We start from the raw sequence: 26,035 nt of genomic DNA on the forward strand, positions 1-26,035 counted from the left end.
GTAGAATGCATAGCACTCGACAACGCACAGCACTCTACAATGCACACTTTAAAGCGCACATTGTTCTACGACGCACCTAATTGTACAATGAGCACTACTCTACAACATACACTACTCTACAACACACACCTATTTACAGCGCACACCACTCTAGCACGCACACTAATCTACAGCACATATCACTTTACAATGCATACCAATCTAAAGCACATATTAATTTACAGCGCATATCGCTCTGCAACATGCAGTCCTCTACAACACATAGCCCTTTACAGCGCACAATGCTGTACAGTGCACATCCCTGTATAGTGCATAAACTTCTACAGCATATAGCCTTTTACAGCGCATACCATTGTACAATGCATGTTGTACTACAGTACACGTCATTTTACAGCGCACGCTCCTCTACAATGCATGCTCCTTTACAGCGCATGCCCCTTGACAGCGCATGCCTAATTACAGCATATGCCCGTTTACAAAACATGCCCTTCTACAGCACACATTGTTTTGCAGTGCATACTACTATACAGTACATACAATTCAATAGCACATACTGCTCTACAGTATGCAACACTACAGTGCAAAACATTCTACAGTGTGCAACATTTTACGCACATATCAATCTACAAAGCACTACTCTACAACGTACACCGCTCTACAGCACATTCTACTGTACAGCATACATCACTCTATAATACACATCACTCTATAACATACAGTACTTTACAGTACATATTACTGTACAATGCACCACAGCTCATGGTACAAAGAGCCAAAGGTTTGGGTGCCCATCAGGTATTGCAGCGCCGACCTGACAAGGGGAAGGCTCATATGATGAAGCATGACACCTAGCTTTGGGTGTGTAAGAGCCCTAGTTACGATAAGGGAATCCCCCCTCCCTTGTCCCTGCAAACACGAAGTGGTCCAGTTGGACTCACTATGCTTTGGCCCCTCTTGGTCCTCTACCAACCACACACAGAGGAACTTCTTACTCTCTTTGCTTACTAGTCATTTTGGGGCTTGTACATGGACGTCGTTAAACACGCCCCCCCAGTCCCTCCTTTTGTTGAATAAATTATTAAAGAGATATCCCTCAACAACATAGGTAGCTGCTTATTCAGTATACCCAAAGACATGCCGCGCACTGCTCCAAGCATACGTGCCCGTGTTTCTAAAACTAAAATGCTGTAAAATATGTGTGTGACGTGCAGCCTCACATACAGACAGTTGCACACTGTACTATCTATGTAATGTGCTTAGTGCAGCAATATAGAAATAAATAAGGAAGTCAGCCACACAGACTGAAAATCGTTCCCTTATTAGTTATATGTATCATGTGTTTGGGGTACGCAAGATTCAGAGCTAACAGTGCACTATTAATGCATTTTTTTTAACATAACTGTCCCTTCCATACCTGGTATGGGGTAGTAACGGCTATATATATATATATATATATATATATATATATATATATATATATATATATATATATATATATATACACTTACAATTAAAAGCACACACTTACTTTACAGCTCAGTTGTCAACTCTTTGCACTGATGCTCAAAAACAATAAATATTTGCCACAAACCTTGGAATGATTTGATCAATAAATGCCAATTTCCCAATACCCAGCTCCCAACCACCCTTTACACTTGCAGATTAGCCTTAACAATTGCAGATTAACTTGTTGTAGTACATTTGAATTTCTTTCAGTGTTCCCATACAACAGCACTCAACCTCTACACAGCACATTCAAAGCACGGCAGCGAGAACATTACTTAAGTTGCAAAAGTGTATAAGTGTTAGGAGTTGCAGTTCGCCTCCGTTCTGCAATAAAACCGGTTAGCTGAGCTCGAATCTGGAATTATTCTCAGGGTCTGAAGATATCATGGAGGTGATTTATCTCAGCCTTTCATCATTTTGTGTTCCATACATTCCGCTCAGTATAGTGTCAGAAAAAGGGGTTCATTTCAGATCCCTGTGTGCAAGCAGCTGTTAGGAGCGCACTTGTGCGTGCTCGGAGTTCACTAGTCTATGCTGAACAATCTGCATCTGTTCACGCCAGAAGTGCGTGCGTGTTTTCGGTATTACCCCCTGGCTGATAACTGAATCCATGTGAGTCTGTCATGACTAGGAAAAGTGGACGGCAGTCAGACATGTTTGAACTGGAAACAAACCACCAGTCTCTGTGCCCTTTCATCATTCAGAACTCTTGTTCCGCACACCCTTTGTTCCATTGTCCTTACCCTTCTGCCCTCTTTCGTACTGTTTCCTCCCTGTGCTTTTCTCTGCGCTATTCGCTTCTCTTCGCCCTTTATGCTTCAGTTCTCTGTGCCCCTCTACACCCTCGGATTCTCCTGACCTCTGTAACCTTCTATTCTCAGCGTCCTTGTACCTCTTCCTGCACCATGCGATGCTCTGGGTCTCTGGGCCCTTCAGTTCTCCTAGCCCCTGCGCCTTCCTTCTTGGGACCCTTTGGGCCTCTCTCCCTGGGGCCTCCAGTTCGGTCTCCCTCCTGTACTCTCTATTTCTCTGTGCCCACGACCCATTCGTCTCACTCTCTCTCTTTCCTTGCATCCTCTGGTACGCTAGGCCCCTCCTCCACCCTTGGCCTTGGGTTCTCTCACCCCCTCCCTCTGGTTCCTCTGCATCTTGCAGTTCTCTTACTTGAGCCTTCGGATCTTCAGTCCCTTTCTTTCTCTGTGGCCCCACTCCCTTCAGTACAGTGGGCCTATGCAGCTTTCGCCCCCCCCCACCCCTACAACTTTTGGTTCCATTTGCTCTCTTTGAAGTTTTCTAAACACCTCCACCCTTCGGTTCTCTGCTCCTTGCACCCTTCGGTTCTCTGGCCCCTCCACCCTTCGGTTCTCTGGCCCCTCCTCCCTTCGGTTCTCTGCTCCTTGCACCCTTCGGTTCTCTGGCCCCTCCACCCTTCGGTTCTCTGGGCCCCTCCACCCTTCGGTTCTCTGCTCCTTGCACCCTTCGGTTCTCTGGCCCCTCCACCCTTCGGTTCTCTGCTCCTTGCACCCTTCGGTTCTCTGGCCCCTCCACCCTTCGGTTCTCTGCTCCTTGCACCCTTCGGTTCTCTGGCCCCTCCACCCTTCGGTTCTCTGGCCCCTCCACCCTTCGGTTCTCTGGGCCCCTCCACCCTTCGGTTCTCTGCTCCTTGCACCCTTCGGTTCTCTGGCCCCTCCACCCTTCGGTTCTCTGGCCCCTCCACCCTTCGGTTCTCTGGGCCCCTCCACCCTTCGGTTCTCTGCTCCTTGCACCCTTCGGTTCTCTGCTCCTTGCACCCTTCGGTTCTCTGGCCCCTCCACCCTTCGGTTCTCTGGGCCCCTCCACCCTTCGGTTCTCTGCTCCTTGCACCCTTCGGTTCTCTGGCCCCTCCACCCTTCGGTTCTCTGGCCCCTCCACCCTTCGGTTCTCTGGGCCCCTCCACCCTTCGGTTCTCTGCTCCTTGCACCCTTCGGTTCTCTGGCCCCTCCACCCTTCGGTTCTCTGGCCCCTCCACCCTTCGGTTCTCTGGGCCCCTCCACCCTTCGGTTCTCTGCTCCTTGCACCCTTCGGTTCTCTGGCCCCTCCACCCTTCGGTTCTCTGGCCCCTCCACCCTTCGGTTCTCTGGGCCCCTCCACCCTTCGGTTCTCTGCTCCTTGCACCCTTCGGTTCTCTGGCCCCTCCACCCTTCGGTTCTCTGGCCCCTCCACCCTTCGGTTCTCTGGGCCCCTCCACCCTTCGGTTCTCTGCTCCTTGCACCCTTCGGTTCTCTGGCCCCTCCACCCTTCGGTTTTCCTTACCACTGGGCCCTTCAGTTCTCTTGGCCCCTGCACTCTTTGGATCTCGGGGCCCTTGCGGCTTTCGGTTCTCTCTCTCCCAGCACCATGCGCTTCTTTGGGCCTCTGAACCTTTCAGCTCTCTTCTCCTGCACCCATCGGTCCTGGGACCTGTTATGGCTGTCTGTCTATCTCTGCTCCCGCCGGCCCTGGGTCCCTTCTTGCACCCTATGGTTCGATGGCCCTCCTGTACCCTACGGTTCACTCTCTCTTCGCCTCTCTCAGCGCATCCACTCTTCCGTTCTCTTGCTCTCCTTGCAACCTTTGGTTCTCCCCCCTGCATCTTTCGTTTATCTTGCTACATATTTCGGTTCTCACGTCCGTTTGGGTCTATAATAATAAGAAATAAATGGGGTCTCTCTTTTTCTCTCCTTACATCCTTCGGTTCTCTGGGCCTCGGAGTTCTTCCGTTCCAGGAGTCCCGTCGCGGCCGGCAAGAGGGGGTAAAGGGGGGGGGGGGGAGCTCGGCGCGAGTGTGGGGGGAGCGACAGAGTAATGTAAATACAATTTCAACTAAACTTACCTTAACACCTTCCTCCAACTGCGTCCTTCGGATCACGTGCCACCGCTCCTGCTGCTCCTAGGCAGCCTCCCTCCCGCTCCCCTAAGCCACACTCACTGCATGTGGGGGGCGTGGGGCCCCTCAAGAGATTCATTCCCGGTCTGATCTGGGCGGCGCGAAGAGGGGCCCAGTCCTGAGTTAGAAATGGCATCTGTTACGCCAGGGCCCGGGCGTGCGCATGCGCACCAACCATTTCATTAATGAAGAGGCCATGGCATGCGCGCACTGAAGAGGCTTGGTTGCTACCTTTGCTGAGTGAGGGGCCCCCTGAAGCGCGAGGCCCCCGGGGCCCCCCCACACTGCGGGGGCCTGTGTTACGCCCCTGTGGAGAAGGGGCAAAGTCAGCCACTGTCCGATGGCAGAACACAGAGGGACATATTCAGAAAGGCATATTGGAATATATGAAGCAGGTAATTACTTTTACATGCCATTGTGAACTGTCTCCAAAAGATTAAAAAAAATAATAATGATACACACTTGGTGCACATAAAAAGCTCTGCACTCTGTGTGTGCACTTTCACTAATATGGAATTGGACGTTTGGGGCCGTTTCACAAAAGTGCAATAGCATGTGAAAGAGCATTCGTGCATTACTACTTCCTGGCCTCATAAATGCCTTTGTAAACAGACCTCTCTATCCTGTAGTATGTGCCTCCCAACAGCCTACACCGAAAATCAATTGGTGCTGGGGTGCGTGCAGGGCGGCTGGGGCCTCTCAAAGTATAAAGTCCACTCTGTCGAGCAACTGTTGGATGAAAAGTCCCATGCACAACCAGAAAGAAGCATCTCTTATTAGGGCTCCAAAAGTTAACGTTAAAAATCTTTATTCATGCCATTTTCACTTCATTCTTTTTCTTGAAATTATCAATATCAGGATTTCCGTCCTTTTACAGCATTCTTTCCATTTAACAATAATTTCAGCTCTAGCTCCTCCCCAGACTCTTGACAGGCATCCCTTCCACAGAAGTTTAAGTGAGTCATGCATTAAACTGAGGCAACGCCCTCCACAGACTTTTAAATCACTCATATTAAAGAAGCATTTGCAATGCAATAGATCTCGCGTTTACGCAAGTTTAAGCCATTGGCATTGTAAATGACAATGCCTTTTATGTTTTAAAACCAAAACATAAATAAAAAGCATTGTCATTTATAATGCCAATAGCATAAACTAGTGTAAATATGAGACCTATCCTCTCCATCCATCCATCCCCTCCACTCCACTCCATCCATCCATCCATCCATCCATCCCCCCACTCCATCCATCCATCCATCCCCTCCACTCCATCCATCCATCCATCCCTCACTCCATCCATCCATCCCCCACTCCATCCATCCATCCATCCCCTCCACTCCATCCATCCATCAATCCATCCATCCATCCCCACTCCATCGCTATCATCTTGCAAATCATCTTTATACACCAATACAGACTTTGTTAAAAATGTATGCAACGCATTGTCATACACAATGCCAATAACTCAAACTTTAATGCTGCGAGACCTATTGCATTGCAAATGCTTGTTTCTTAAGTGGGTGTCACTCCGTTTAGTAGTTTCTGACAAATTGGCATTTAAATAATGGCTCGGGCTTGGCATGAAGGAGTTAACTTTCAGAAAAAGATAGAATATGTTTTAACATTTGATCACTACGGATGTCCATGCGTCCAAGAATTTTAAAAAAGACTCTGATTTAATTGGCCAAGGAAGCATTTTCTTTCTTTGTCAATTGGGGATCCGTGGATCCATAAGGATCTAATTGGCTCCCTCAACTTTTAAAAAAAACATTTTGTGGCAGTCATTACAGGACTTGGAAACTTAGTCCCTGAGTCTTGAAAATCGTGAAAGGGCACACGTGGAACCCGGGGAGACTACCCCTTGAAGTTTTTTTCTAGCTGGATTCATGGACTCGCACTGTGTCAAACTAGTGCATCCACGCACTCTGAGGTCTGTCGCAGTGTAAACTGGATTCCTTGCATTGATGGGGGTTGTGGAGGCACATGGGAGCCCTGTAGCATTGAGTCATCATCATCAGCTCACTTTATTCGGTTTTTGCATAAAACCATAAAAGTCAAGTGAAACCAGTAAGACAATATGTACGAGAAAACATTCTCTCAAGGAAAGAATCTACTACATAACATTAAGTGCTATACATAAAAAAATGTATATAAAAAGATTGAAGATCCCTACAGGTACTCAGTGCAACATTACAATACATTCAAGGTGGATGTATGACATTACAACGCATACTTTTACCATGCATACCTTTACAACGCGGTTTTTACATCGCATACCATTACAACGCATAGCGCTTTTGGGTGTTGGATAGTGAATAGTTTAATTTACTATTCCAACTCCAGTCCCCGTGGACACTAGGGAAGGTTATTGGATAGTAAATTAACCTATTCCCTATCCTAGAGCGCCCCCAGCGCAATGCGTTGTAATGGTTTGCGTTGTAATGACCACGTTGTAATGGTAGTGCGTTGTAAAAGTTTCATTGTAAAGGTTGTTTACCTTCAAGGTCACATCTTGAACCCTCCCTTGTGTACCTTTAACAGTTAATCACAACTGGCTCGGAGCCTAACAGCTGATTTAAAAAAGTTAAGGACGTAAAAAAGTAAAGGCAGGGCGCTTTTGCCTGAACTTGAGCATTTTCAAAATGGGAATAATAGAAGTCTTCCGGGGTACCTCAAAATAACTACAAAACATAAAATGGAGCATGTCCTGTAGAGACTTACCGTCGCAGCCACGGGACGCGAAGCTTTGACCCCTACTATACCCACGTTTCTGCACCAGCAAGAGATGAGAGATCAAAACGAAACCTAGTCAATAAAAAGTGAGCGTTAGCACTTATAGGCATTAAAAGGAATAGCTCGGTGGTTTGCACGGTTTTAAGAATGACAAATCTACATACGCTAGGCTTCATTAGCTCTTGTTCTGCCCTCTGTCTAAAAAGGAAACCCTTGCCCACCACATGTCATTCTTATTCACCGTTTCTGGGTTGGAAAATAGGTCTGCTCTTCCCAAGTTCGAGAAACATCCCTTTTATATAATTGAGCCTGGGGATAAGGTGGGTATGGTCAAGGGCATGCAATCTTTCAGGATCAATATTTTCAATGTTATCCGCTGATTCAGCCAGGTGTTTAACCACAAAAACAGAGTGCGAAAGGCCAACAGCTCAGAGGTAAGACACACCCAGCTCTTCGTGTACTGCCAGGGTTGAGGTTCCATGGGGCACACATAGAAGATGTCTCAAAAAGCTATTTTTAAACCACTTGTAATTCCTCATGGGCAGTATATGCCCAGATTTCACTACCATAGGAATCTTTTGGCGATGCACTTTGTCCTGTATATCTGCAGAAGAGCCCCAATTGGTCTTCTTCCTCATCTCGAGGCAAAGTTAAAGATGGCTGTATTGGCCCCCATTAAATCTCCCGTCTTTCTCTGTTTTAATTGCCTCCATTTCATCTTATCATCAAACAGGACCCCCAGGTAGGAAAAGACATCGGTACGTGGGACCTGAACGGATTCAACCTGGAAGCAATAGTGGTTTCTTTTACAAGGTCCTACCTGCATCACCTAAGATTTCAAATTGTTTATCTGCAGGTCTTGTTATTCAATAAATGAGGCAAATGCATTAAGTAAAAATTGCAAATCTCTTGCGGTCCGGACTTTGTCATCCGCCTACAGTAAAACGGGCAGACCATGTCGGCTCTCCTGGGAATAATCCACCTTAGACTCTACTAAAACCGTCTCCAGATTGTTGATATATAGGTTAAACAGAAAAGCGGCCAAGATACACCCAAGTCGAACTCCTTGTTTTATAGAAAACTGACGAGAAACCTTCAAGTCTTGGGTGTATCGAACCGTGGCCATATATCGCCATCCACCCCAATGGACAACATAGTCTACCAGTGTTTTGATCTATTTACGCAATCAAACGCAGAAGTCAGGTCCATAAAGGCCAGGTGGATGGTGCCAGGGCTGGTAACTGTGTACTTGTTAAGGACCATAAATAAGTTTAAGCATTGGTCAACGGTTGACCGTCCTGGACGAAAGCCATACTGGGCATCGGCTAAGATGTAATTTTCTTCTGCCCAGCAAGTCAGCCTATCTAAAAAGATGCGTCCAACCATCTTGACTACTAAGTCCACCAGCCAACAGGGAGATTGGCCTGTAGCAATGAGTACTGTCTCTTTCCCTTTTTAGGTCTCGGCTAAGTGCGCGGAAGCGCGTTCTAGCCGAGAACCTATTGTTGCCGTGTCTGCTTTCCAGGAGACAATCCTGGCCGCGTGCAGGCGATTTGGAACTGGCACGCGCACAAGTACGAGCGCTGCGCAAAGCTCCCACACAACACACGCATGCACATACACAGAAACACACACACAAGCGCACACGCATGCACATACATACATACAGAACCCCCCCCACACGCATACATACACTCGCGCACACACACACACACGAGTGCACCGCCCCCCCCCCCTCCTTTTGTACTTACTGTGGCAATCTCGGGGGACTCCGCTCTCACCACGCGGCAGGGGCAGGCAGCGGGCATGTGCCTCGTGCCCCCTCCGCAGAGTTGACGTTGCGGCTCTGCAACCTCCTGCTGGCGGCCCCGGGGCTCTCCATGGCTCACAGGAGCCCCGAGCCAAGAGACGCATTTCCTCCGCCTGCCTCCTCTTCCGGTCCGGACGCGGCCCCGCCCCCGTCACAGGCGACCTTGCCTGACTTCCGCATGCATACCCAGGCATTCGTATTTTTGCTGCGTAAGGCTAAAGTCCAGAGCAATCAGACTGTTGCACGTGTATCCTGGTAGCGGGAAAATGCGCTTCTGGCCCTGACACTGGGCTTTCTCCAATAATGCATGGCTTTGGTTTGTAAATGGTTGTTGTGCGGAGCCTGCTGTAGAAAGTAATTTTGCTTTAATGACCCTCCTGATTGCTGCAGTTGTTGGGCTGCATAGCCTCCCATGCAGTTTACACAGGGCGTATATTGTCACTTGGGATTTTGGTTTCATTCTTGGTTGATAACAGTTGACTTCTCTGCGTCACTGAACCATGCCCCGAGGTAGTCATAGGTCCTTTTAGATGCTATTGTCTGGGGGACAGTCGCCATCTTTGTGATAACTTTTTTGTATAACTACCAAATGTCACCACTCCTAAAGTACATTTCAATTCATTTTTACTTTTGTACTATTAAAATGCTTAATGTTTTTCTAATTTCCAAGTGGACATTATTCTTAAACTATGTACATTTTTTATTTGTGTGGTTTCTTGAACAGTTTAATAGGCATTCTTTTTATATGTCCATCAGGGCTACTGAATTGAGTCCACAAACCTTTCTAGGGCCAAAGCACCGATGCATTACATCCCACGGTTTGTGGATACGTAGCTGCGACCTTTCAACTAGACTCCTTCTGTGCTCTGAAAGTTTATTAAAGCTGCTGCAGTGAAGTGTGTATTTAGAAAGTTTGTGAACTGAAACACAAACCCTCATTATTTATGTTGCAGGATTAGTTTGGCAGTAAGCATGTGTAGGCCAGTTATTTACGCAGCGGTTCAACATTTGCTCTCTTCTAAATATTTTACATTTTGACTGGCACAGCAACTGAAAACATTAAATGAAGTTATTTACCCAGCATGAAACTGTACAATTCAGCCCAGATTTAATCAATGCACAGATATCAATTTAACAACCGGAATGAATAATTTCACTAAAAGTGCTGCAGAGCCATAATTATTTCGTCCTTCTTGGGCTGTTTTTTTTGTGGAGGACAGGATAGTCCCCAGCTTACTTGCACATCTTACACTGTCCTCTCCCTGTTCCAGACGGTTGCCATGCTTCAGCTTCCAATATCAGGTCGGACATTCTACAATGGCGTGGGTGCTGACATGGTAAAAGTAGAGACTTGAATGACCCCTATAGCTAGCCCACCACAAAGTCCAGTAAGTCCAGTAAGGTGTGCGCCGTGTGCAGAGTATTGAGTGTGCAGAGTATTGAGTGTGCAGAGTATTGAGTGTGCAGAGTATTGAGTGTGCAGAGTATTGAGTGTGCAGAGTATTGAGTGTGCAGAGTATTGAGTGTGCAGAGTATTGAGTGTGCAGAGTATTGAGTGTGCAGAGCAGAGTGGTGTGTGCTGTTGAGTGCAGAGAGAAAAAAAAAGAAATGTCATGAGCAATGCCAATAGCTCTACCGTAAATGATGCCAAAACCATTGCATTGTAAATGCTTGTTAAATATTGGTACTATGGTAGATATGGCCTAGGAACCAAGGGTGCCTGTCCTTACTGCAGCTTCAGTAACAGCTGTAAGGGCTGGTACCCAAGTCAGATTTGTAAAGATCAGGTGTAATACCATCTGGTCCTGGCGCTTTATTACTGGACAGCCCAGTGATGCCCTTCCTTACGTCATCAGTTGAAAAAACCAAAGTAGATTTCCCTTTACCCAATCCAGAAGCTGTAATCCTGTCAGGGGGGCACTGAAACGTCCTCAAAATGGAGCACCCATTCATTCTGTTATATGGGCACCCAATGCGTTTTTGGCATCTTCAGCTAAGAAGGGGCTATTTATGATGCTCCAGAATTTCGAGCTACTATTTAAAGTGCTTGCCTCAATTAGCTTCCTCCATACTTTCTCCTTCAGCGCGGCCTTTCATCTTGCTAATTCCGCTTCATAGGACCTACGACCGATCCTAATTAGGGCAGTGTCCCTCGGGCTCTGGCCTAGGGCTGTAGCATTGAGTAATTCTTTTCTGCCCCTACTCTATATGGTTTTGACAAACTTGTGACTGTTTATTTTCTAGTATGTGGTAGTTGTAAATACCGGAACGCAAGTGTTTGTTCCCCTCCTTGGAGTACTGTTGCACTCTTGAGTAAGCCACAAGGCATATGTGTAGTACCACTCTCAGATGCTAGATAGGTGTGTACTCGGGCCAGGCATTGTAAGAAACCATGCAGTACAGACACCTTGAAGAAGTGGGTTCTCTCTGTTGAGGGACATTAGCCGTTTCCGAGCAGCTGTTGTGTTGTGACATGTTTACGGGGAGGACGGCAGGGGTGGCTCCTCCGCTATGGTGGAGGAGCGTCACCCCACTGCTTTTAAGCAGTGAGAAACATAAAATGATAATAACTTTTATGCTTTATGTCCTGCTGCTTTGCGGGCGGGCAGGTGGGCGGGGCTGCTCTGCTCTCGGAGCAGGGCAGTGGAGGAGTGGTTTGCCCACTCCTAAGTGCCCTCTGGCCGCCCAAACCAGACATGCGCACTTTAAGTGTTCTCCATGCAAGCTGCATTACAGCCTGGATGGAGAACATGCCCACCCCTCCAGCCCCTGGCTGAGTGCTGTGTCACTGTGCTCAGACCAACCACAACGGTGCATTGCAGAGTTGTGATTGGCTTAGGGGAGGGAGCCTTGTTGCCTGCTTCCTGTTCCGGTCGGAGGCAGGAGACCAGGAGCAGAGATGACGCGGGACCCGGCTTCAAGATAAGTTAATACGTTAAAAAAAATAATATTCCGCTGCCCCCCAGTTCCTCTCCTCCCCCCCCCCACTCCTCCCGACTCCCCATGCCCACCCTCCACCCACGAGCCATGCCAGCCACCACTGGAGGACGGTGGCATTTCTGTCAATTTCAATAAACAGATTGTGAATATGCGGCATATCCTCCAGTTACTTCTCCGGGTCATTCTTCTTCTACTGGCCAAGTGTGCTGCAGTGGGCTGGTAACAGGAGACTGCACAGCGAAGCACTTCAAACCTGAGCTAATGCTTTCAGGATTCAGGTGTGAGCCTGTGCATGTAGTAATACTGGTACCTTTGTATCACAGGACTGCCAGCTATGCTGAAATCTGCCAAGAGGTTTGAGGGAGCGATGAATGAATGAAGCATGATTGGGGGGGGCAGAAGTACATTGGGTGGAGAATACTATGAAGCACTCCCTTTGATACTGTAGAAAACAACTGGAGCAAGAGTAGGCCTGTAGAGAAGAGCTGTCAAAATGCATGTCACACTAGAAATGTACCTAAAGAGGGGCGATCTGTAAGCGCAGCATTGGAAAATGGCCTGTTGCATGCACATGCAAGCATTTTGGATAGCAAAGTTGCAAGCAGTGTAAAGCAAGGGGAGAGGTGGTTAACTATGTCTCCAAAATGATACTGCAAGTGTGCATTGAGCATGTGCATGCTTTATCCTTCATGTCAGATGGACAATGCTTGTCAGGAATTCGTGGTGTCATTGGACTCTGGTTCAACTTGAACAATATTACCAGTAAATATGTTGGTGGGTGGGAGGTAGAGAGTTTTATGAAACACATAATATCAGTGGTGGCTGCCACAAACAAAGACGCTCCGCTCAGACATGGGAGTCTGTGGGATTTCTCCAGCCTGGCTGGTCAATGCAGCCGTGGGCTGGAGTAACCTAAGTGCGCTTGTGTGTTTGGCCGGCCTGAGAGGGGTGGCCAAACACATATGCGCACTTAGGGAGTGCACATAGCAGTCCTCCTCGCCCCTCCCTACATCAATGCCTTAGAGCCGGCAATTGAAAAATAAAACAATGCTAGAACATGGTTTTGTTTTTCATTTGCTGGCTCCGAGCCAGGCAGTGGGGCGACACTCCTCCGCGGTTGCGAAGGAGCCGCCGCAGCAGTGGACAGCAAACCTGAGGTGTAAGGGTGAAGACCATTATTTTGAGAATGGTTGGTCGTTCACAAGGGAAAGGATCCAGATTGGCCCAGCCAGGAGCTAGGGTGTGCTCAGCGCTCCTCCCCCCCCCCCTGGCTGCGCATGCTTTGATCTCTCGAGGCACTGAGGCAAAAGAAACAGGTGGAAGTGTATTCTGGTTCCCAGACACCTGCAAACAGTGACTTCTAAAAAGGGAACTTGTAATGTGGCCCTCCCACCACAGCAGGCACAGGAAAGCATCTAGCAAAATGCTGCTGTGTTGGAGACCGCCACCTCTGTTTTTCTCTTTGGGGCAGCCTTCTATCTATCGTACGTGTAAAGTACAGTGGTTTTAAGCGCAGTGACTGTAGCCCTGCGCACATTAAAGAGCGGAATTCTTTTATTGTGTGCAGTTTCCCTTTTACGTGACACCATCGTTATACATGCTCCACTCTGCATTTAATCTTTGTTTCTGCGTCTGGTAAGTTACACTACTTTTGGCGTTAAAAATTTAACATCCAAACAAAATGCCAATACACTGCTGTTAAAGTCACTCACTAAGTGTGCCCCCTTTTTAAGGCAAAGGTAAAGTGATACAGTGTTTTTCCAGGATCACACAATGAGGCTAGTCCGGATCATCATATTAAAGTCCAACACTGACTGCAGTCACCAACATAGGCATTTAACCTGGGTAGCCGGGCGGGGCATATCTCAAGAGGCTACCACCCTAGAGCTGACTGGGTGGCTGGGGCAGAGCCAGTTACATGGACTTGTACAATGGGTCAGTTACCACAGGCATACATACATTACCATATACATACATACATTGTGCTGAAGCCCCACCGGCATTTCCACCTTCTGCCTGAACGAGCGCAAGGCTGTGCAATGGGTCATGTAATATAATATGTTACTTGGGTTTTGAATAATGTCGGCCTGCTGCAGCAGGACCTTCATGTGACGTCACCATAAAGAACAGAGGCTCCTTTCATACATTGAATGCAGAGCAGCTATGGTCTGACGTGGAGCAGGTCTGATTTTAATTGCTGTTTATTATACTTGGAAACCGTGTTTACAAAGTATATCTTTTTTGTTGGGTAAAGAGTGTTACAATTAGCCAGACTGAGAAGCAAGTTACCTGAGGCTAAGGCTGCCAGTCTCGTCAGCCAAACATACCTAAGATGAAGTAAGGGTTTATTTTCTTCTTAAGGAAGGCAGGAGCATTCCCGAAAGGCCAGTACATCTAAAAGGCCAGTGATTCACTGGCATGTGCATGCCTGGGATGTTTCATTTTTCCAATTCATGCTTTCTGGGAGTTTGATTCTATTCAGGTAATTAGACTAAATCTATGATTTGAAGTTGGTAAAGACAGGCCTGGAGGCAAGGTGTTCTGCTAGCATAGAGCAAGCTGACCACCCTAATCATAAGGCCATTTAGGAAGGACATGGGCATGCTGTCAACATGATCCTATGAAAGCTGTGATTCCATATTTAAGGAGCTGCTCTGAATCCTATTCACTGTTGGGCTGAAACAGAAAACATATCATTAAAAACATTGTCTCTCCCGATCATGCAGCGTGTACTCTCTAGGGTGCTGCACATGAGCCTGACTCCAAATCAGTCTTCTGAACACACCCAGTTCGTACATGAACCAGCTCCACTGCTTTTGTGGCATTCTATTACAGGACCAAGAACAGACCTGTGCAGTTCCTCTTCCCAACCATCTTGCTGTAATATGCTCTTTGCTCTGGCTCAGTCATTGGACATCGTTATGTAGCTTCTTCAGTTCCAGGGCAGACGCTGTGATCCTGCTCCATCTGCGAGTCTTGCCTTAAGTCTTTCAGCAATATCAAGCCCACATGTCGGCCCCATCCAACCCATCAGTTCCTAACAGGTAGACTCTCAAATGTGAAACTTTGTGGTCTTGTCCCTGGCCAAGGCCACTCGCTTCACACCTACTTTCTGAAGACCGGGAACTTTGATAGTCGCCCGCATTTCCTGACAGAACCACTTGAGTTCCTGCTCTCGCAACTCGCCATGGTAGCGCTCTGCATCTGACCGTCGCAAACAGCAGTTCGAGGCCATGTGCCTTGCCCTTGGACTGCTCTTGCCTGTTTCTATTCCTTCTTTTTCCCACCCTTGTCTGCCTTCTCTTCCCACTGTCCTCTGGATGTTCTTTTCCTCCTTAAATTCACGAATTTTCTTACTTCTTTTTATTTCATTGTTTATTCCTACTGAAGCTTCTGTACCTACTTTCACTCTCCTTTTTCCCCGCGTCCTGCCCCTTATGCCGCTTTCTCACCGCTGCTGCCCCCACGGCCCCTCCTGCATGTTCCAGTTCCACCTCCTAGCTGTCCCGCCCTTCCCCAATCCCTACTTAATTGCAGCCACTGGGCAGCCGCGCCAAAGCAAGCCCATCTGCGCCCATCCGCAACCCGACGGCGACCAGCACCAGGTTCCCTGGCCTTCCGACCTGCCAATGCTACAGCTCCTCGGCTCTCAATGCATTCCGCATTGGAAAGAACAACAAATGCAAGCTCTCCTCACCTCTTGACACCCATGGTCCTTTCACCTGCCGCCACTCCTTCAACTTCGCCGAGACCCAGGACCCACCTCCACCGTCCCGCAACAACGCCTCTGCACCCCAAACCCTGTAATGCCTCCTCCTGAAGGTCCACTCACTCCACAGACACACCACAGATATCTGGGACCTCCTCAACAGCACCACTCCTGACGTTTCCTTCTTTACCGAAACCTGGACAAGCGCCACCTCGGAACCAGACATTGCGATCGCCATCCCCCAAGGATACAAAATCACCCAGAAGGACCGCCCAAACCGCCCCCGGGGAGACGTTGCCATCGCCCACAAGGCCAACCTCCGTCTGAGCACATACCCCGACGGGCCCACAGATCTAATGGAATACCTTCACTTCAAGATACAGGCCAACGCGTCCACCACCCTCTGAGGCACCCTCATCTACAGACCCCCCAGGACCCCTCGCACCTTTCTCCGACTCCATCACCGACATCATCACACCACATGCCATCACCTCCGACGACTACACCTTGCTGGGAGACCTCAACTTCCACGTCGACAACTGCCAAGACCCCAACTCCACCTCCGTCATTGAAAACCTCCACATCATCGGACTCAATCAAATCGTACCAGGACCTACGCACTCAGCAGGACACACCCTCAAGCCCATCTTCACAGCAGGAAACTACATCACCTTCAGCCACACCTCCGAACTCCCATGGACAGACCACCGCTGTGTCCACTTAACCTTCAAAGCAAACATCTCCTTCAGACGTACACCCCAGTTCCAGCGCAGGAATTGGAACAAGATCTCCGACGACCAGCTCGCCTTTGCCCTCAGCGGCTCCGCTTCCACTGCCACAGACGAGGACCCTACCACCGTCGCCCGTGCCCTAGACAAATGGATCACAGACTGTGCCAACACCATCACCCCCTTCAAGAAATCCTCCAACCCACACACCAAGAAAGCCAGCTGGTTATCCATCGAACTCCGGGAATCTAAACAAACCTGCTGACACCTCAAAAAGCTACGGGAAAAACTCCAAAACCCCAGCAGACCCCGACAACTACAAAACCACCACCACCGCCCACCACAAACTCATCAGACACTCAAGGAAGAAAGCACTCCAGGACAAAAGCTCCACCCACTCACACAACAGAAAATAACTCTTGTGCATCATCAAATAGGAACCCACACCGCCTCTCCCTGCACCACACAGTCGACCCTGGATGGCTGGAACGCCCTACGCATCGAAGACACCCTAAAGAATATGAAGGCCACCCACTCAGGGCCCCCCACGAACCCCTGCTCCAAAGAATCATCAACCGCTTCTTCCACGATGACTGGAAACACGCCGAGATCAAACCTCTCCTGGAAAAACCTCACCGACCTCAAGAACTTCAGACCGTCTCCCTACTTCCGTACCCGGCGAGGGTAATTGAAAAAGCTGTCAACAGCCAACTTGCCTCCTTCATTGACGAGAACAACATCCTCGACTTCTCCCAATTAGGCTTCAGGAACAACCACAGCACCAAAACTGCCCTCATCGACTCCACAGATGACATCCGCTCCCTCCTCAACGGAGGAGAGACTGTGGCCATCATCCTCCTGGACCTCTCCGCGACCTTCGACACAGTCTCACACTGCACTCTAGCCCGCAAACTCCACAATGCATGAATCTGGAACAAAGCCCTTGACTGGATCCGCTCATTCCTCTCCGGCAGAATGCAGCGAGTCAGACTCCCTTCCTTCCTCACTTATCCCACACCAACCACCTGCAGAGTCCTCCAACGATCGTCCATCAGCCCCACCTGTTCAACGTCTACATGGCCTCACTCGCATCATCATCAGATCACACGGACTCAACATCGTATCGTACGCAGACAACACTCAACTCATCCTTTCCCTATCCCAAGAACCCAACATCTCCAAACACAACTTTCAACAAGCATTTACAATGCAATGGTTTCGCCTTTGGAAAAGTTAGTTATTGGCATTGTATATGCCAAAATGTGTATTTATGTTTTTGTTTCTAAAACAGATAAGTAAATGGCATTGTCATTTACATTGCCATTACCTTTTTTTTTGCAGTCCCTTCTCTTCACTTGCCCTCTCTACACATGGACCTGTGCAGAGAGATCATATGGAGAGAGGCATGTGCAGAGAGGCCGTGTGTAGAGAGGCTGTGTGCAGTGATAGCGCATGTTGAGAGGGCATATGCAAAGAGGAGAGGACAGGATACAGAGGTAGTGCAGGAATAAGAAAGTGCAAGAAGTAGTGGGAGAGCAGAAAAGAGTGGGAGAGCAAGAGAGAGGGCAGAAATAAAAGGGAAGGGATGAAAGAGGCCAGGAGTAAGAAAGAAGAAAGGTCAAAAGGAAGCGAGGGCAGGATAGAGAGGGAGGGCAGGAAGGAAGGAATAGAGGCATAAGAGAGAGAGAAAGGGCATAAAGGAGTGTGAGGGCATGAGGGAAGGTAGGAGGGTGTGAGAAAGGCAGAAAGGAGAGGGCAGCAGGTTAGAGGGAGTGCGGGAAGGAGAAGGAGGAGAGAGATGGAGGACAAGAAGGTGAAAGAGAGCAGAAGAGAGAGGTGGAAAGGGAGGGCAGTAGAGACTAAGAAGGCAGAAGAGAGAGAGGGATAACAGTAGAGAGAAGGGCAGAGGTAATAGAGTGAGAGAAGGCAGAAGAGATAGGGAGGTCAGGAAAGAATAGAGCAGGAAGGAGGGCAGAAGCGAGAGAGTGTTGAAAGAAAAGATAAGGAGTGCGGGATAGAAAGTGTAGAGAAAATGTGGATGTAGATGGAGAGTGAAAGGCAGGAGTGTGAGAGATGTAGAGGGAGGGCGAAAGGAAGTGAGATTGAAACAAAGGAGAGAGATAAAAGAGATTGAGGACAGTAAAGTGAAAGAGATCAGAAGAGAGGTGGAAAGGGAGAGAGTGGTAGAGAGGGAAAGGGAGGGAGTGAGAAGGAAGGATGTAGGGCAAGAAAGAGAGAGGGTAGAAGGGAGAGAGGGGGCAGGTATTAGTGTAGTAATGTAGACAGAAAGAGGAAAAAATGTGTGAAAAAGTTGACAGTGCCTCAGGAAAGCAACACCATAGCAGTTTGCAGATGTGTTCTCATCACATAAGGAACACCATTGGAGTTTGCAGATTTGTTGTCACCTGCACTCACTTTCTCATCATAAGCACTGGTCAACTTATAGCCTCTACACATGCCCTTTTAAACATGCACTATTTGCACTTGATCTCTCTGTACTTGCCCTGTCCGGAAAACACCCTCTCTGCACACGCCCTCTTTACTCATGCCTTCTCTTCACTTGCCCTCTCTACACATGGACCTGTGCAGAGAGATCATATGGAGAGAGGCATGTGCAGAGAGGCCGTGTGTAGAGAGGCTGTGTGCAGTGATAGCGCATGTTGAGAGGGCATATGCAAAGAGGAGAGGACAGGATACAGAGGTAGTGTAGGAATGAGAAAGTGTAAGAAGTAGTGGGAGGGCAGAAAAGAGTGGGAGAGCAAGAGAGAGGGCAGAAATAAAAGGGAAGGGATGAAAGAGGCCAGGAGTAAGAAAGAAGAAAGGTCAAAAGGACGCGAGGCGCCCAGCTCACCTCACCATACACAGGGGTCTCAGAGCACACACTCGCACGTTTATCTACGCCTGATGGGTCAAGTAAGGGCACACCCCATGATGGGGACTCGTTGGGTGGATTGCGTTCTGCTGACGTCACTCTCCGGGTTGCTGACCGCTCTCCAGCATTGCTTGCGTCACCCTAGTCCCTGTGGCCTGCAGTCCGCTTAAGATGCGGCTCCAAGGTCAATTCACCAAAATGCCTGGGGTAGCGGAAGTGCCTTTATATTCCACTTGACCTTCACTTACACATACATATTTATACATATACAAACACACACTCTGCCTACTCATTTACACTCTTACATAAACACACTTAAAATTGCCAGCACGCACACAACATACATATATATAAAAGCATTTTTCCCCTTACCTCAGCTGCGAGGGAAAAGCATTCACCAGCTATAAATATGGGGTCGTTGGAGCCCCCCTCTGGGGCTCGACGTCCTGAAAAATGGCCCCTCTGAGCCTCAACAGGCTCTCTTCAGCGTTGGGGCGACCCACTGCCATCCGGGGCCGCCCTGACTCTCCATTTACTTCACCAAATGCCCCCCAGATCCTCTCAGGGCTCTAAATACAAAAAAATGGGGCGGGGAGCCTCTCCGGGCTCTGTGCACGTTGGGGCGACCCACTGCCAACCGGGGCCGCCCTTGAAGCCCTCGTGGCTTCACACACCCAAGGAACGCGAGCTCTCGCTACTGCGGGGGAGGGGCTTGACCTTCACTTACACATACATATTTATACATATACAAACACACACTCTGCCTACTCATTTACACTCTTACATAAACACACTTAAAACTGCCAGCACGCACACAACATACATATATATAAAAGCATTTTTCCCCTTACCTCAGCTGCGAGGGAAAAGCATTCACCAGCTATAAATATGGGGTCGTTGGAGCCCGCCTCTGGGGCTCGACGTCCTGAAAAATGGCCCCTCTGAGCCTCAACAGGCTCTCTTCAGCGTTGGGGCGACCCACTGCCATCCGGGGCCGCCCTGACTCTCCATTTACTTCACCAAATGCCCCCCAGAGCCTCTCAGGGCTCTAAATACAAAAAAATGGGGCGGGGAGCCTCTCCGGGCTCTGTGCACGTTGGGGCGACCCACTGCCAACCGGGGCCGCCCTTGAAGCCCTCGTGGCTTCACACACCCAAGGAACGCGAGCTCGCGCTACTGCGGGGGAGGGGCGGACACCGGCAATGTGTCCCGGCGCCCCTCCCTTTCGTCGGCTCACTCACCGGCCGGCGGCTCTCTCTTCACTCGGGGCTCTCCCTCCAGTCGGGGAGCCTCACGGGGGGGGGGCAGGCACCGGCAATGTGCTTCGCGCCCCCTCCGCTCGCTTCTGAAGGCCGCTCCTCTCGCTGCAGGGCTCCCTCCGCTCACGGGGGCCCTGCAGTCCAGCTGTCATCACTCTTCCTCCTCTTCTCCCCGGACCCGGCGGTGATTACCCGGCACTTCGGAGATTCCCTCGGCGAGGACGGGGTCGAACGGCTGACTCGGCTTCCGGATCCTCGCTGGGGCGGCTCCACTGCTGCGGCCCAATCCGGTCGCGGCTCCTGCGTCGAGCCTCCATACACGCCCAGCTTCTGCGGGCAAGGCATCGAATCAGAGCGCGGCTCTCGGGACAGGCCTACTGCAAACGGCCAATCAGAGCGCGCCTCCTGTCAACAGAGGACCAATCAGGTTGCGGCCCCTTCGTTTCTCTCGCTTCAGCTTCTGATCACTTTCAGGCCCCCGGGCCGCAGCGGTGAGAACACGGGGCAATGCCGGGTGGGCACCGGCTCTTCAGTTAGTTAACAATCGAGGTGGCCACTCGATCGGGCCATAACAGGACAGCGAGGAGGGGGGAGGGGGGACGGCGGGAGGAGGGACACAAGGCAGGACAGCAGCAGAGGGGGCGGGAATGGACAGCGCATCTGAAATCACTTTCAGTGAAAGGGGAGGGAACGGAAAAAACGTAACTCCGCCCAGGGAAAAAATCTCGGGAACGCCCCCGAATCTGGTCCGGCCTTGACGGACAGATCCGGCACTCAATGGCTAGCCTCCATTTATGGAGCTAGCCAATGAGAGCCGGGGGACGTTCCCGAACTCCTTATAGTCAACAAAGGATTTCACCTGCGCTGAAAACCTGCGCAGAGCGCAGCCTTTCGGCAGGCGAAACCCAAAAAGGAATGGAAGCAGTCACCCGGTGGATGAAGAACAGCTTCCTACAACTCAACACAGACAAACCCGAAGTACTCATTATAGGCCCACACCCTGACGCTTGGAATGACACCTGGTGGCCCCCCGCCCTCGGGAACCCACCTCCACCCACGGACCAAGCACGCAACCTCGGAATCATCCTGGACTTTGAACTCTAAATGAACTGCCAAATCAACTCGGTCACCTCATCGGTTTCCACACCCTCCGTCTCCTACGAAAGACCTTCAACTGGATTCCCCTCAAACACAGGAAAACCGTCACCTACACCTTCATCAGAAGCAGACTGGACTACGGAAACGCACTCTATGTCGGGATCAACAAGAACCTCACCTGCAAACTCCAGAACATCCAGAATGCCTCCGCAAGACTAGTCCTTAACATACCGCGCCACTGCCACATCACCCAGCACCTGCGGGTACTACACTTGCTCCCCGTCGAGAAGAGATTCACCTTCAAGCTTCTCACCCACACCCACAAAGACCTCCACAACACTGGACCCGCCTACATGAACCACTGCCTCTTGTTAAACGCACCTCAAAGATCCATCTGCTCAGCCCCGGCCTCCCTCGCAACGGTGCCGTGCACCAAGAAGACCAGAACAGGAGACCGCTCCTTCTTCACGGCCAAGGCATGGAGGATCCTCTCTCTCCACCTTCGCCAGACACCAACTCTCTCCAACTTCCTGAAGGACCTCAAGACCTGGCTCTTTGACGAATCACCATGAGCTTCCAGGAGCTGGACGGACCATGGAGGGTCTTGAAGGACCTCAGGACCTGGCCTTCGACGAAACACTGTGAGCGTCCAGGAGCTGCGCCATAGCCCGTTGAGACCCTCCGGGTGAGTAGATGCGCTTAACAAACCCTTAATTGATTGATTGACCTACTTCCTGAAGACAGAGAACTTTGATAGTCGCCCGCATTTATCCTGACAGAAGAGCAAGTTTGGGATCCGCTTCACAGAGAGCAGGCGGCACAATTAATGGTTCAGGGTTGCACTGGATGGATCTGAGACCTTGGACTCATCTCCTGCATCAAAAGGCGCCCCTTATGCCACACACTCTCTCAAAATGTTGGGCCGAGGAACTGTACCACATGGCTTCTCATCCCCATGGTCTGAAAACAGCAAACACGCCCGCTGATAAATCTTGTGTGCCATGTAGGATAGCACAGTAATCTCCTCGCTGCATGCCACTGTGCTCCACATAAAGCTGCCGCCATCGGTGGAGCACTGAAAAACGGAGCAACTAAACCTCTTTTTACAAATGTAGCATCGTTTATCAGTGCTTACGTGTGATCCAGGCTATTTCTATTGGACAAGGGCTTGTTTTCTTTTGAAACTCTATGAACTAATCAGAGTTTTTACAGTGGCAATCATCATCAACAAACAGGGCTCGACAAATCCACTCGCCCGCTCGCATTTGCAAGGGAGAATGGATGAGGACGAGCTATTTTTAGGTCCTACTCGCCCTTTCTGGCGAGTAGGAAATCAAACTAACTTTTGTCTTCTGTCTTTAAAAACAGAGCAAAAGTGAGAAGATAACACGATTTAAAGGCATTTTTATTGCTCACAAAGGAAATGAGCAATAAACATGCCTTTAAATCTTGTTATCTTGTCACTTTTGCTCCGTTTTCAGAGACGGAGGTCAAGTGGGTTGGAGTCAGGTCGAGGGGATTTTCCATGGTACTAGACCTGCAGGACTAGTACCATTTTTCGGATTTGTCGAGCCCAACTTTATTCGGCTTTAAGGTTAAAACCATAAAAGTCATACGGCCTATGTTATACCATAAAACAGACTACAAATTGATGAGTGTTATAAAATCCAGGTAAACTATACACATGTAAAAAATATGTTACAATACAGATATTATTTACAATTTATCGTTTGTCTGATGGCGAATCGTAGAAAATTTAGAGTGTACAAAACGGTATCACTAGAAAGAAGTTGTAAGAAAAGTGGCAATCAAAAGGGAAGTAACTCTGCTTTACAAAACGAAGCTTGGTATTCTTAAAAGTTTCATCATTCCCACTGGAAAGGATATTCACTCGCCCCACTTCCCAGCACCCATCATTAGATGTCATGTAGATATTCAAAGCAAATGTCTTTCTTATCCTTCTCAACATTATAGTATCACTTAACCACATTCTTGTTTTTTATCCTCCATAACACTGAAGTTATTAGCAACACATTGCATGTTGTGCTGTGGGTGTGACTCCCAGCAGGGTTTAGTCACTCACTTGCTTTTTACTACAGAGCAGGTTGTTTAAAACCTGTTTACAGCCTTGTAATTGCATAGCGGGAAGATTGTTTTGTGTCAGTGAGTAACCTGAAAATGCACGTGCCACTCTACACCTGGCTCTGCAGCTGACACAACTGTGTGAGGTGAGCGACATATGCATGGGTAAGGAGGGTGACAGGCCCTAGAGTTTATGTCTGTAAGTTTTAAGGATTAATGCATATCAGGTGTCTGAAGTTCTGATTGTGAGAGCATAATCATGTTAGATACTTATACATCCGTACTAAAGAAGGGTAAGGCTGTGTATATGGAAGTATTGTATTCGATACTGGCTGAACGGATAAATAAGCGGGGTTCCGCATGACGCTTATGGAAATTGGGGGCTTAAAAGTGATACTGCGACTTGAATAGACATCACATAGCTTGTTCGCATCTCATTCAAACAGAAACCACAGGACATATTCACAGGAGGTAAAGCTTTCACATTCGGTGGTTATCCCCAATATACACGTTTCACAAGCTCCTTTTTAAAGTAAATATTTTTGATGTTAAGAACATTGTCGTTGTGAAGTGTGTGAAAACATATATCTATAATCTTTTGAAGGAAGTTTGGTGGTTTACTCCCCATTTGGGTGAACGGTGATCTTAAAGTGGAACCAAAATCCATCAATTTATCTGATTTTGTAAGAGTGCGGAAACACAGCATGTTCATTGGATGGTGTCCAGTAGGCAGCGTTCTGGTGCTGCGTAAAATGCCTAAAATAAATATATAAAGTTGGTCAGATTTATTAAAAATTGCGTGTTTTATTACTCCTGTTAGCAAAGTATTGGCGAGCTCCTATTTGCCCAGCAATGTTTTTCAGGCCTGTGTGCGTTTGTGCCCGCAAGGCAGTTAAGCCCTCATTCGAAAAAAATCTATTGCCCAGCCTTTTTGAAAACAAAACTACTGTTCCCTGGAACCCTGGAAACAGTCTTTTTAGGTCGGTACCAGATGGTAAATTTAATAAAGATAAGTCGGCTGTGGAGGCAGATTATGTACGCTTGCCTTGGTAGCTGTAGATTCTCTTGAATATCAATGAATGATCAGGGTTTGTGTTTTAAATCAGTTTTCATTTACATCCAAAAATATTTAACATTTTCATACACTTAACTATTATCCACAGTTATCCAGTACACCTCACTTATAATAAAGGGCACACGTGGGACGACAGAAATCCAGACATGGCACCTTTGCTTTATGTTCTGCTCTAAGCAAACCTTACACATATTCATTCTAGGTATTAGTCATGGTTTTCTATGAAAGGATTCCAAATTATATTCTACCTGTTAAAAGCGACATTTTAAAGTTTCGTGGAATTGTTAGCCTTTTGGAATGTAGTCTGGGCTTCCTTGTTTATCACTGAAGGCCATGAGACCTGCCTTATTCTGGGCTTTTATAGTGTGAACCACACCCTTACAAAGAGGCTTTGGCAAACGTTACAAAATCACATTGTAAAACAGCAAAAGACAGAGAAGCACACGCTTTGTATGTTGCCTGGGCGATATCTTTCTAGAAGCTACAGATTTGATTCTGATTGTAGTAGGAAGGGATGAAGAAGTCTCAAGCTTTACAAGGAGTTTTTTCGAGAGTATGTTGACCAGTGATCAAATAAAAAACTGTTATACATTTCATTTAGAGGTACACATCAGAGGGCATACGTTTTTCCTTGTTTGGGAAAATTGTGGACAATATGCATATATTTACCAAATTAGTCAGTTTGGTAAACCTAATCAGCTTATCCCTGGATACTTTTCGGCTTGTTTCAGAGCAAGGCAATACAACATTTGCGCTTTTGCAGCCATTCTTTGTGTAATTGTGTTTTCTGTTTTTTCCAGGACGTTGCTCATAAATGCCGGTGCGGTGCTGAATTTCAAATTGTAAGTTTCTATGCATTTTTAAAGTACAAGTTGTGTATTAGGCTTGGTGTGTCATCAAGAATGTGTCTATAGGTGATAGGATGTTGTGTGCTGGGTGCAGTGTGTGATTTGTGATGTGAAAGGTTTTCTGCAGAGATGGATGTGCCACCCAAGGACAACATCAGTCTTTAAGGGCAGAACGCAGGTGATTGGTCATTTCTGAGTTTGGATCCTAGCTAGGGAATGCTGGCCCAGATTCCTTTTAGCAGTGGACCTTGTAGGGTTTTTTCCTGATATTGTAGCTTGTGTCTTTCATGGTTACCCATCCTGCTGAGTTGCTAATTCATTTGTCTTGACCTCTTCATGTTCTGACCTTAGTCCACAGTAGGCGCTGGATCTTGATGGTCCTCCTGGAAAGAGCCATGTTTGTATGAGACTTAACAGTAGCAGTCTGTAGCCCTCATGTAATCTGCCCGTGGTACTCAGGCCCTAAAATGCTT

General features: G+C 48.3%; 1 protein-coding gene across 1 annotated transcript in view; it reads left to right on the forward strand.

Moving 5' to 3' along the window:
- The window catches only part of SMIM7 (small integral membrane protein 7), a 71,235-nt gene that overhangs the window by 28,860 nt on the left and 16,340 nt on the right, over positions 1–26,035 (forward strand). Inside the window, exon 2 of the mRNA XM_078671326.1 lies at positions 25,515–25,556. Within this exon, the coding sequence (XP_078527452.1) occupies positions 25,515–25,556 (42 nt within the window). The remainder of the gene's footprint in view (positions 1–25,514; positions 25,557–26,035) is intronic.

The sequence above is a fragment of the Lissotriton helveticus genome, chromosome 12, assembly GCF_964261635.1.
Source record: "Lissotriton helveticus chromosome 12, aLisHel1.1, whole genome shotgun sequence".
Taxonomy (NCBI): Eukaryota; Metazoa; Chordata; class Amphibia; order Caudata; family Salamandridae; genus Lissotriton; species Lissotriton helveticus.